Source organism: Arabidopsis lyrata (genome assembly GCF_000004255.2).
Source record: "Arabidopsis lyrata subsp. lyrata unplaced genomic scaffold ARALYscaffold_1, whole genome shotgun sequence".
Taxonomy (NCBI): domain Eukaryota; kingdom Viridiplantae; phylum Streptophyta; class Magnoliopsida; order Brassicales; family Brassicaceae; genus Arabidopsis; species Arabidopsis lyrata.
This window is the reverse complement of record NW_003302555.1, coordinates 22,780,381-22,793,794: the sequence shown is the minus strand read 5'-3', so window position 1 is coordinate 22,793,794 and position 13,414 is coordinate 22,780,381. Positions and strand designations below refer to the sequence as shown.

At 35.8% G+C, this 13,414-nt stretch overlaps 1 protein-coding gene and 1 long non-coding RNA gene across 2 annotated transcripts; both read left to right on the top strand.

Moving 5' to 3' along the window:
* The first annotated feature begins 8,713 nt into the window (after positions 1-8,713).
* Positions 8,714-9,266, top strand: LOC110225105. The gene is made up of 2 exons (XR_002329510.1): positions 8,714-8,866; positions 8,963-9,266. It is a non-coding gene; the product is annotated as an uncharacterized LOC110225105 (long non-coding RNA).
* A 288-nt stretch (positions 9,267-9,554) lies between these two features.
* On the top strand, positions 9,555-10,516 carry LOC110225272. Its single transcript, XM_021014586.1, has 4 exons — positions 9,555-9,584; positions 9,671-9,941; positions 10,023-10,107; positions 10,188-10,516. Exons 2-4 carry the CDS (start codon positions 9,830-9,832, stop codon positions 10,402-10,404), a joined length of 414 nt encoding a protein of 137 aa, XP_020870245.1. The 5' UTR covers positions 9,555-9,584; positions 9,671-9,829; the 3' UTR covers positions 10,405-10,516.
* The last annotated feature ends 2,898 nt before the right edge of the window (positions 10,517-13,414 follow it).

Sequence of the window (13,414 nt, the reverse complement as noted above, 5' to 3'; positions counted from 1 at the left end):
TTATGAAAAGTAGAAAAAAGAAAGTAAGAAACAAGATGGTTCCCAGATTTGGGCATCCCACTTACCTCTGTTGGAATCCTAATTCGAGAGCATTACCTTCTCTAACTTCTCTTATTTTCCCCACTCAGCTTCTCTTTCTGAACAATTCTCTATGTGCCCCTCTTTTTTTTCCTTTATACATATTCCTCCCTTAAACTCTTTTAAAGGAATATAGCCAACATTGTTTTGTTTTGAAGTACTTAATAAATAGAACTTTTAAGCATTTTCATAGTGGCTTAAGTAAATAAAAAAGATTATTACTATTACCCTACTAATAAATACGCGCGTATACTCTCGTGATAATAGAAAAATGTAAAAAAAAACATACATTATAGAGTTAAGTGCCTTTAAAAATTATAGAGTTATCATAACTGGATTACAATTAGGATATGATAAAGTTAGACCAACATATTAAATCATATGGAACTAGTCTACATGGATCTTAACATTTTAATTCTACAAAGGCAAAATTGATAATTTCCTAGTCATACAGACCATGTTAGTTCAGTGAATATATGTGTATATATATTCAAATACGATATAATACATGTTTTTTATGTAATCGTAGGTGGTCTAATCTCATTTACTCATATAGTACATGTATTGTATACTCTCTCTTTTTCTTTTATAAGAAGCGATGTTTAAAAAAAAAAAATTGTTTTATTTTATTTGATTTTTCAATTTTTAAAATAATATTAATTATTTTAAAATTTGTTTTGACCCTTTATATTTTATATTTTTTTATTGGTTAAATAATTTAAAAATGATGTTTTAAATTATATAGAAAACCAAAACATAAAATAATTTCTTAATTTGTGTGTTGAAACCTTAAACATCACTTATACTGAAACAAATAAAGCTTTTAAGTAGTACTAGGGATTGACCCGCGGTACACCGCGGGGTAATTTTTTTCTAAAATTTATGATTTTTAAATTTTTTAAATTATGTATTATATAGAAAAATTTAAATAGAGTATAAATGATCATTGTCGAGATATTAGAAAAGATTGTCTCCAGATTTTTGGCAAACGAATTAGATTTATATATATTTAGTTATAGATTCAAATTTTAAGAATTAATGTCAATGTCATTACATTGTAAATAAGTGTCAACTCCAGGATTTATTTCAAAAATGTCTCCGAAAATGTATATATAGATAATGTGAACTAGCTTAAAGAACAAACAACAAGATTTCCACTCTCATCGCATTTTGTTAATCCGTATATTTTGTGAAAGTTGTTTCTTTATTCAGAAAGAATTTTAGTTGACAATAAGGGAACAAAACAAAAAGAAAAAAAAAACCAATCAAATCTTACACATAGGAAAAAAATAAGAATATGAATAAGAATATTTCCTGACAAAAAAATGTGAAATATCACATCTTACATATATATATACCATCGTATCGTATCCTTAGGTCACATGTATCTGAAATTAGACATATCGAAGCTGAATATCTTTATCACCAGATCGTGTTCCCTTAGTGTATATATATGTATGCCACATTTATAAAAATGTTTTATATTCATATATTTCCTTAATCTTTATTAATTGTTGTGTTTTGGCTTGTTATGGCTCCTGTCTAAAAGTGAAGAAGAATTTTCAAATTCAGAATTCTATTAACCGGTATTTACGGTAAAAATATGACATTCTTGAAAGAATTTTCTATTAACTTCCATTGGTTTTAGTTTTATACAAACCGTAAATTGTATATGCATAAGACTGAAATGTGCTTTTTTTAATTGCTATTGCTTCAACGACCGATATAGTTCGTAGTGACGATAACTCCACTGAATCTTTTAAACGACAACGTAGGAGTCGCGTTGTCTTTTCGTCTCTCAGAAAATCACATCACTCTAAGAGAAACCTCTGGTACCGACATAGAGTTACATAACTTTCTTGTCAATCCTCGTGCTTTTTAATAGACACCTTAATTCATACATAAAAGTTCACTAATTAAGTTCTTCTTAACTAATAGTACATGTTAGTTAAGTATAGTCGTATTACTATCTAGATTCAAACCCACATGCATGTTGTTAAGAAAACTGCATTACTATATAGAAAATATAAGTGAAAATTTAATTCCCATGTATAGAAATATATTAGTGTATATATCAGCATTTTTCGTGTAGAACTGAAGATAAAAATCTATAAATTTATTAAAATATATATTTTTTATTAATCCATATCTCTGTAGGATTTATATATTGATAGTAACGCAGTGATGATAATAACACAAACCACGAAACTACTTGTTTTTACGGAATTATTTAAAAATTGTGGAATTAGAAGAGAGCATATTTCACTGTAATATATAAATAATCTTTCAGACGAAAAAAAAAGAAAAAAGAAAAAAAAAAGAAGGGAGCATATTTGCAAATCTAGTGAATTATGTTCGTCGTATTCATGTCTAATATCTATCAATAAATTAAGTGACCAACAAAAAGTTACTATAAGAAATAAATTAATTAAAAAATCGTCCAACGAAACAATGATTAAACCTCTTTATTATAGACAGTATGGAATCCACTCCTCGCACCACCACCAAAGGATCTCTTCCATTTTGTCTTTTGCTTAACCTAAAAGAAAAATAATTATAGTTGCCAAATCAATGATATCTAACTATGAAAATATCTAAATAAATTAAATTATTTTGTAGTTAGCTAGACTTCTAGAGTCATTTCTTATCACATATACACGCTTTCTCTCAAATATAAAAGGATAATTTTCGATTATTGGTTATGTATGTCAAATCAAATACTTTCTTTAAATAGTTAAAAAGAGATTTTAGGAAAATAAAAGTTGGAATAACAAGCCAAAGTTAATGTGAGAAAGAAAAGGAAATTAATTGCGTCACGGAGAAGCACTTAGACTAGAAAGCATTTGGTGGTCAATGTGTCAAAACCCCACTTCTTATTAAACAAAACAAAAAGGAGGAAATAACAACAAAACACACTCCCATAAATTTAAATAAAATTTAAATGAAAGACAACAACTTTAGTAATAAAATTAAATAGGTATTGCATTATTGTTTAGCAAGAGATCCACTTGAGTTTAATACTTCTTCCTCTCGCTCTTTCTTCTCCCTATTTGTATTAGTTTTCATTCTTTTTCGTAATCATTTATTTATAGAAGAAGAGTCTAGCTAATTCTTAAACATGCATGACTATACATATGATAAATCTAAGTTAAATTGGGAGACACATAAATCAATGATTAATTTTTTTTTGTATGTATGCAACATTATTCATTTATATGATTTAGTTCTAGGTACAAATTAGGGATCCTAATTTCGCACGAGGTAGATTTATATGGTCGTGTACTTGTATTTAACAAGCAAATCATAATAGTATAAGATTATAAGGGTTGGTATAATTTTGTCTTTAATGAATAGGGGAATATCCTTTTATCTATTTTATTCTGAAAATATTTAACGTTAATTGCGAACTGGACATGCATTAATACGCATTTTGCGTCTAAAGATTTGGTATTTAATCTATTCGGATTAAGACAACTTATTATAGTACACCTATCAAAATCCTAATTGCTTTAGGGTTTGACTTACGCGGCTTACCTTTGTGTAGAGATATTTATGATTGTTGTACCTATTTATTAACTTGAAGGAAATATACGAGAGCGTTAGGATTAGGAAAATTAATACTAGTACGTAGCAAACTCCTATAATTGCTTGGCACCTGACTTACGCATCATACTTTTGTATGTTTATACGTAATGTTAATGGCATGTCTATAAACCTGAATGAAATACGTATACGATATATACTATACTTTTGACATAAATACCTACAAAATTTACATATTATATCAGAGCACGAAACCAATCAAAACATATTTTCTTCTCTTGTTTTCTTTTCCTTGGGTAATTTTCTTTTCACTAAAAAGAAAAGTAATATAACAACGAGTGAGTCCATAAATTTTCTTGGCCAGCTAAAATGGCTACGAATTGGCGCAAAAGGGTTTAGTCAATAGGTAGCTAACTAGCTACATAGATCATTTGTAGTCATTGTGTTGCTAGTCACAAATTTTCCTCTAACCTATATCTGTGATCATTCAAGAATATCTCATGTCTGATTATTCATTTATGAAACATTTACCCACAAAAGATAGTTGGTTATTTAATTTACGGCCATCCATAATCCTATAAAAAGTATTTTATAAACCCAACAAGACCGGTCTAGAGAATGTATGATCCTATATAGCTGGATGAGATATATATTCATCTTGGTTTCCAGATTTTAACCAGTATATGTATAAATTATTTGGTCCATAAACTGTAGAATAAAAATTATATATAACTCATTTGGTTTCCAAACCGTAATTGCTTCTAGTCCCATAAATTTCAGACTCAGCTCTGTAAACACAGAACAATATTGTTTCTGATCTTCCGCCAAAGTCATATACAAATTTTGGACCCTATCACATCACAAACGAGGTCGAATGGCTCAAAATGTTTCTTCTTAAGTCTGGTTTCCACCATAATCGAAAATGATGATGTGCATGTGATAGTAAAACAACTATTCGCATAATTAAAAATTTAATGATCTGCATACGTAGGAAAAATATCGAAATCAAGTTGTCACTTTGATTATGATGAAATTCGTAATGGTGCATGACATGTCTCAACTAAAGAACAATTTGTGGACATTCTCAATAAAGCACTAGATCTCAGAGAATCAACATTTACTTATCCAAGTTGGACGTTTAAAATATATTTTATAATTAATAGGCATATTAAGATTAATTAAGATGACTAACCGTGGTATATATACAACTTCTGGTTGCTTTAGAACAACACTTATGCAACATATTTTTGGTTACAAATTAACATTTTGTATCTATCATTATAAAGTGTATATGGGTGAGTTTTGCAACCTAAACACTTGTAACTTTTCATAATTCCCGACAACAATATATTAAAATCCATTGTTTGATCAAACATTGCAAACTAGGCAACTTTATTATAAAAAAAATCTTTTGATAAAGAGTTACCATTCTTCAAAGTTTTGCTTATAGCATTATTTTTTTTAGGGTAAATTGCATGTTATGGCAGTTGACCAAGTTTTAATTTCAAGTTTTGGCAAAGTGAGAATGGGCTTTCAAGTTTTGACATTTTGGCCAAAATCTGACCATTTTACCCCTACCGATGTACTGTTCACTGTACGGTTCAGTTAAGCGTACGGTTCAGTTAAGCGGTTCACTGTATGGTTCAGTTAAGCGGTTCAGTTACGTACACTGTTCCGGTTACGCAATATATTTCGTTCTTAATTGATTTGTGCGGGAGTACAATGACAAGTTGGGATTAATAACATTAAAACACAATGAGACATCAGTATTTAATGCCCAAAAAGTTTAGACATGACTCATGTCACAATTAATGCAAAAGTCATCATTACTTTTTCTAATATTAGTTTATATGTGTGAATAGTTGTAAGAGACAAACATGATCCATCAAAGAAACAAATTTTTCTGAACGAATGCATCGGTTTGATCTTCTTGATTTACAAAGTTTGGAGCCAAGACAAGCATTGAACGTGTAAGTAATGAAATTGGTTAAGAAGTTTTTTGTTTTAACACACTAGGGTCTTGATTGTGTGCTAAGATCAACATTGTTTTTATATAAAACCCCAGAATATTTTTATTTCCACTTTTTTTAGTTAAAATTGCTAAATGAGGATAGATTTATGTTTATAAGTATGTAGTTGGGAATTCTTTTTGTTTTTTGTAGATATAATCATGCTTTCATTTGCATTTAATGGGGTTCTGCTGAATTTATGATGCATGTTGGTAATGGATATTCCCGTATTTACTATGGTGGGTGAGTGGAAATGCAAAGAAGAAGAATGGAAATTTGAACCATAGGAAGGCTGGTTTGGTCGTTGTGTACGTGTTAGGCAAAACATGACGTACACGGCATTTGTACGTACATTATGCGAGGTTTTCAGTTTGAAGTGCACCGAATGCAATCCAATAATTAGTTACTGGATGCCGGGAAAGATGTCAGTGATGATAGAAAGTAAACGCCCTCCTGTATACATTGACAATCAAATGAACCTGGATACATTCTTTTTGATTCGTGGTGGAGATCCTAGTGTCACCTTGTTTGTCTCTTTCATTACAACCGTCAAGGCACTCGGGAATACTGTCCCTAGGACCGATGGTGAGAGTTACCGTGTGTGTGGGAGTGCAACGACACCAAATCCCATCGTAGCGGCTTCAAATGTAGATGGAAATAATGAGGCCGTAGATGAGCAAGACGACGTTGAAGACGATAAAACAGATGAGGATGAAGAAGAGGAGGAGGACAACGAAGATGGTGCTGGGTATGATGATTATCAGGGTGATGATGGATCTATGGGGGGAAGTACCCTCGATCCTACTATAGACGGTAGTGAAGGCAGTGGCGAAGATTACGATTACAACAAGTGGAACGATTTAATTATTGAAGAATATGGAATAGGGAATGTTGAGGAGGACGTCATTCTCACTCAACAAACGGTTCAACATCCAGGGGAATTCAGTCGTCTATTGGCAGAGTGTACGTACACAAGTCATCGTGTACGTGGGGGAGATAACTCGGTTGACCGTACACCAACGGTGACTCCAAGACGTACGTGTCAACATGGTTTGTACCAATGTACGTACACAACAGAATGTGTACAAGATACAGGCTGCGAAGGTAACACCGATACCAATATTAATGGTATAGACGATGTCTCTGGGGATGATGTTATCGACCGTGGTATTGGAGATTCCCCAAGTGGGACACTGAATGATAATCGGCTAGTTACTGCACCTGACGGAGATAATATTTCTCATTCGGGTGACCGTACACCAACGGTGACTCCAAGACGTACGTGTCAACATGGTTTGTATCAATGTACGTACACTACAGAGTGTGTACAAGATACAGGCTGCGAAGGTTACACGGATACCAATATTAATGGTATATACGAAGTCACTATCGACCGTGGTATTGGAGCTTCCGCAAGTGGGACACTGAATGATAATCGGTTAGTTACCGCAGCTGAGGCTTACGAAGTGTATAATGACTTTTCTACATTACATGGTGGCGAGTTGGAGATTCTAGATAATGATGCTGCTCCGGTATTCGATGATTTAGCCAATTTACGAGATGATGAGACACAAGTTGAACTGAGTACGACAGGTGAGACTTTGTATGTCGGGAGTGTTTTTAAGAACAGAAAAGTCATACAACAAACAATATCTTATCTCGCAATCAAACAATGCTTTTGCTACAAGCAACGTAGGTCATGTCCTACAAGATTGGAGATGGTCTGCGTTGATGATACTTGTCCATGGCATTTGACAGCTCAAGTTGTCAAGAATTCAGAATGTTTCAAAATCACATTGTATGATACCACCCATACGTGTGACATCGACACTCGTAAGAATTATAATAAACATGCTAGTTATAAGCTTCTCGGAGAGGTAGTGAAGAGCAGATACAGTTCTACGCAAGGGGGTCCGAGAGCTGTCGATTTACCACAGTTGCTCCCAAATGATCTCAATGTTCGGATTTCATATTCTACCGCTTGGAGAGCTAAAGAGGTTGCAGTAGAAAATGTAAGGGGGGATGATATAAAAAGTTACAGGTTTTTGCCTACCTATTTGTATCTTCTTAAATTAGCTAATCCGGGTACGATAACTCACCTACACTCTACACCTGAAGCTGATGGTACGCAGCGCTTTAAGTATGTTTTTGTATCTCTCGGGGCTTCTATAAAAGGTCTGAAGTATATGAGGAAGGTAATTGTCGTAGATGGAACGCAGCTAGTAGGACGTTACAAGGGATGTCTCCTCATTGCATGTGCCCAAGACGGGAACTTCCAAATATTTCCAATAGCGTTTGGTGTTGTGGATGGTGAGACTGACGCTTCATGGGTGTGGTTCTTTGATAAATTAGCTGACATTGTTACAGACAGTGAAGATTTAATGATTGTATGGGACAGACATTCTTCAATATATAAAGGCCTCAGTGTGGTTTATCCGAAAGCTCATCATGGTGCATGTGCAGTACACCTTGAGCGAAATATCTCCACCCATTATGGTAAGTATGGTGTATCTGGATTATTCTTCAGCGCTGCTAAAGCTTACAGAGTGAGAGATTTTGAAAAATACTTCGAACAGTTAAGGGCTAAGAGTGCTGCATGCGTAAATTACTTAGAGGAAATTGGATTTGAGCATTGGACAAGAGCTCACTGTAAAGGGGAACGCTACAATATCATGTCTAGCAACAATTCGGAGTCTATGAATAATGTCTTAACAAGAGCCAAATCATATCCGATTGTGTACATGATATAGTTCATTCGAGAGGTCCTAATGCGATGGTTCGCAGCGAGGAGGCAAAAATTGGCTAGGTGTAAGTCTTTAGTGACGCCTGAGGTTGATGAGCGTTTTTTCCAAGATTTGCCTGCGTCAGGGAAATTCGCGGTTAAGATGTCTGGACCGTGGAGTTATCAAGTTACAAGCAAGTCAGGTGAGCATTTTCATGTCGTTCTGGACGAGTGTACGTGTACGTGTCTTAGGTACACAAAGTTGAGAATCCCATGTGAACACGGTCTAGCAGCTGCAATCGAGTTTGGAATAGATCCGAAGGTTGTTGTAGGATGGTGGTATGGACTTCAAATGTTTTCCGATTCTTTTCAAGAACCGATTCTACCTATCGCGGATCCGAAGGATGTTGTCATCCCACAACATATATCGGATTTGATACTAATTCCTCCATACTGTAGACGACCACCAGGAAGACCAACAACCAAAAGGATTCCATCTAGAGGTGAAAACCGGGTAAGTGCTATCATTCAAACGTGTACAGATTTTTCAAACATTATGTTTTGAGTATAAGATACGTAGATTATTAACTTATTGTTGTTGTCATTTCAGAAAAAGAGACAGAAAAGACTTATTCCGAATCAGTGCACACGATGTAGACAAGCAGGTCATAACAAGAAGACTTGCAAAAATCCTATTTAGTTCTCCTCATAAGCTTTATGTCTCCGCGAAGACAGTGTACGTTTATGTGTGGACAGTGTGTACCAAAGTGTTGTGACGGTGTACGTACGTTTAATGTTTGCCATCGTATAACTATGTACGTTTTCTGAGTGTACGTTTTTGTTAGTGTACGTGTTTGTTGTGTCTGTGTACGTATAATCTTCATGCAATAAACGGTTACAAACGGTTACACACATTTGTATCTCAACCGTTGGAACACTTTCGCACTACCCACCGCGTCCGTTACGGAATTTCCTTATTTAAGCCACATCTCCTCCTCAATTTTATCCACGTTCCTTCAAACGAAAACCCTTTCACATTCGGCAGTTACATCAATCAAACACAAAGTCTTTCGATTGTTCTTGCTAACCGTGTGATGGACGGGTATCACACCATCTCCAAATTGTGTCCTCAGATCACTGGGTAGACAATTTGTGTATTTGTCGTGAGAGTGTTTAAGAAGTTTGTTGCGCCCAATATCTTCGAACTCGGCCTTATCTTGGCAGATAATTCGGTAGTTTCTCTCTGTCGTGTTTGTGTTTTTTTTATCATACGTTAGGTTCAATTCTATATAAATCTGTTATATATCATATTCTGTAGGGATCCCGTTCCCGTATCGAGGCCACCATTGATCGTCGCCTTGCTCCTTTTTACATAGACCGAATCAAAGAAAATGAGTGGAAAATTGTGACCACTTTCTTGGTCCGTAACGTCGCTGACCCAGTGAGAGCAACATCTCATGACTACGGCATATGGTTTATGGATCGGACCGTCGTTACTAACGCCTTACGAAGGGACCCAATATCGTTTTACGATTTCACTCAATTCGACTACATTTTGGAGAAAACAGTTGATAAGAAAGTTTTAGTCGGTGAGATGTTTTTTAAGTTACGTTTTATTTACACATTTTTGAAATTAGAAGTTTGTTTCTATTTTTTGGCACTTGATGTAGATGTCATTGGAGCGTTGTTGGAGGTTGGCCACTTGACCGGAGACTTCTACGGTCTCAAGCTTCCTTTCAAGATCAAAGATAGATAGTAAATGTTCTTTTCACATTTGATTCACTTACACTTTTTAATCTAAACACTGATTTGATTCTTCTTTTAATCTAATGTAGCAACGAAGTTTTGGAATGCGAAGCACACAATGAACAGGCGTTGGAATTCCAAACCTTCTTTCGGAGTCTAGGTCAGCGCAATGTTGTTGTCGCACTCGTCTTCTGGCATTTAACCGACAGAGCTAATCCTAAGGTTGTGAGTCATGGTCCTGTGTCAAAGGTCTTTGCCGATCCGGACACACCGGAAGTGGAAGAGATCAAGCAGGTCGTTTTTTAGATAGGGGGATTTGTTTTCCCCAGTCTTCTTATTATTAAAGACCAGATTTATATTAAGTATTGTAAAACTACATAAACTTGTTGTCGTTTTCTAATTACTTGAATTTGTATAATAAACTATTGGGTAATTGTACGTACAGTGTCTACAATTACAATTAATTTGCCAGTGTACGTTTTACTAGCTTTTTGGTTCTTCAATCAGCAAATTGTACGAAACCCATGTTCGCACAAGAAAACATACATATATCATATTTGTTGTCCTCAAACAACAAAAACTTCATTCATTCATAATTAAGTGCCCGAAGAAGGACATACATTCAAGAAAGACAAACTATATATTAGATGCGGAAGCAATAAACTAAAAAGTAGAGCCCGAAGCATACACATGAGCCGGAAAATTGTATGCCTCATCCGTCATTATCAAAGTCATATCTAATAGAAGACACACATCTCCCTCGCGTACCAGTAAAAGAAACACCCTCTGCAGCCGGAACTGTACGTGCAAAGGCCAACACATGCCGGTGTGTGCACATACCTCCATGAACGTTGCCAGAGCCGAGGACCTTCGGTGTGAAGCTGGCTTATGTGATACATCACCATCTCCCCCACTGCGTGAGCTGCCGCTAATGTGGGTGGCATCGCCCAGAACATATCGCTGACTGGAAGAAAGTCGACATGGTTGCCAGTACAAGTTAGGAATAAGCCGGTCGCGAAGCAGGCGAGAGGGTTGGATGGAGCGACGGAGTTGAGTAGTGTAATGCCGTGGGCCACCGTTAGGAAGCTGCTTGCCTGGCGGACACCTTCGAGGTATATAGCCGGGATCGCACCCCTTTCCAGCAAGAGGCTGAAGTAGGCCCTGAAGGGAGACTCCGGCTGCACGAAGTGAGGCCATGTGATGAAGTCGTCCATCACTATTGCGTTTACGTCACTTGCTTCGACCAAGTGGCGGAGGGTCTCGATGGGAGTCTGGGATACGGGCAGGTAGTTGATGAGGACGGAAATCGGGTTTGGCAATTGTATTGCAAGGTACATCTCGGTTGGAGGGGTTGCGGGGAAAGCCATGTTATTAACAAAGGAGGTTTAGAAATAATCTTGCAGTTGATGAAAGAAGGAGGTTTTAGAATAATGTGAGCAAATAAATTAGTGTGTGTGATATCGTTTATATAGGTCCTAAATATTGAGTTCATGTATATGGCTACATTTGGGGGGGAACGCATTAATAAAGTGTCATTATTTTAAAGTTCCTCTTATCTGACAAATGCAAGTGTACATTAATTGCAAACCGTGTACGTAAAGTAAGGAGATTTAGTGCGAAACGATAGAGGTCATTCTATGAATAGAGCTTGACAGTATGCATTAAATAACCACTCCAAAACTTGTAGATATGGGTTATTACAGGTCAAATCAATCAGCATTGCATCATCATTTACTACCATCTCGAAAGTCGCTTCTCATATTTCTAGTTTCAAACCAACTAAAATACGTGTACACAGTAACGTATACCCGTGTACGTATGTCTACCCTTATTACGTTCTCTGACTAAAAGTTTGAGTTAATGTCTGTCGCCGAATTAGGGGAAAAGATTGAGTTCATGTATATGGCTAAATCTAGGGGAAACGCATTAAAACCAAATCTCTTTCTTTTGCAATTTCGTTTTATCTGACAAAAGACAGTGTACATTAATTACAGGGATGTGTACGTATAATATGTACATTAATTTGCGTTTCTTTTATTTTTTTTTTGAAAAGATAGAGGTCATTATCAATGGCTAAATCAGGTCAGTATGTATTTACTGATAATTCGTAAGCCTGTGTAGACAAGGCACCATTATCTAACATTAAGAAACTTGTTTCTCAATTTAATATAAAATATTACAATTATTTGTAACCATTCATAAGATTGAGTAGTATATGAGAAACAAGCAAGGATGTAGATAAAAAGATATTCATTACTGATTAGCAAAGTACAATTGCAAAGGCCACATATTATAACATAAAAACTTAGAAATTCAGATAATATTACGTAAGAAATCCCTAGAGAATTTGACTAATTCTTCTCGCACACCACCAGAGGTAACATACGTTGCACACATTCTTGAAGGGTCCAGATCTGATGTAACACAGCATCGCGCAAGGAGGCGTTTGAATACCACGTTCCTCAGGGTACGAAAAGGTTGCGCCGTATGTGTTGTTTAACCTAATTCCATAATTTTTTATTTCTTCTAGGAGTTCCTCACACATGTCACGTGTTTCTTCTGATTCCAAAGCGTAATGGTTGTTTGCGAACAGGCGTAGGTACACACCACCCATGTGAGCATTCCCGTCGCATATGCACAGAATAGCGCAGGCCAGGGTTGCAGCGGCGTGCCTTGGTACATTCCGCTGTAAAAGTACAATGGCGCCCTTAATGTCAGACTCATGGGTAACTAGACGCAGTCCTTCATGGTAAATAGCAATCGGGTTACCAGCCTCTAGACACCTTTTGAAAAAGGGTCTATATCGACCTTCAGCGTTGATGTCATTCGGATCATGGCCTGCCCCATGGAAGTCATCGGGATCACTGCACATGCTATAAATATTAGCATCTTTCAAGACATCCGGCCTATAGACAATGTTTCTTCCACCACGCCCTGATCTTAAAAGAGGTCCGAGATACCACCAACATTTTTCAGCCATTTTTTTGGCTATCTTGGCTAGCAAATCTTCAGGTAGATTTGGTGTAGACATTTCTTGGAATTTGGTGTTTCAAAACAATGCAATTCCTACTCTTAAATAAAGAACAATGAAGTTAGTTGGTTAAGTTATGGTTGTAGTTAATGCAATCTTACGTAAGTGATGATGCAGTGAGGGAGGGTTGTCAAATCAATGTAAGTAAAGAAATAGATATCTTATTATGAGAAAAATCGACTGTGTAAAAGACGTACGTTATATAAGATGTACGTACACATGTTGGTTTTTGAATAAGTGTACGATGTGCAGATTGTTTAGAGAAGATAGTTATAACGATTACAT

Coding starts and splice junctions, on each gene's coding strand:
- LOC110225272 (XM_021014586.1), top strand. CDS start 9,830: ATGGATCGGACCGTCGTTACTAACGCCTTACGAAGGGACCCAATATCG. Junction 9,942..10,022: donor TGATAAGAAAGTTTTAGTCG/GTGAGATGTTTT, acceptor CACTTGATGTAG/ATGTCATTGGAGCGTTGTTG. Junction 10,108..10,187: donor TTCAAGATCAAAGATAGATA/GTAAATGTTCTT, acceptor AATCTAATGTAG/CAACGAAGTTTTGGAATGCG.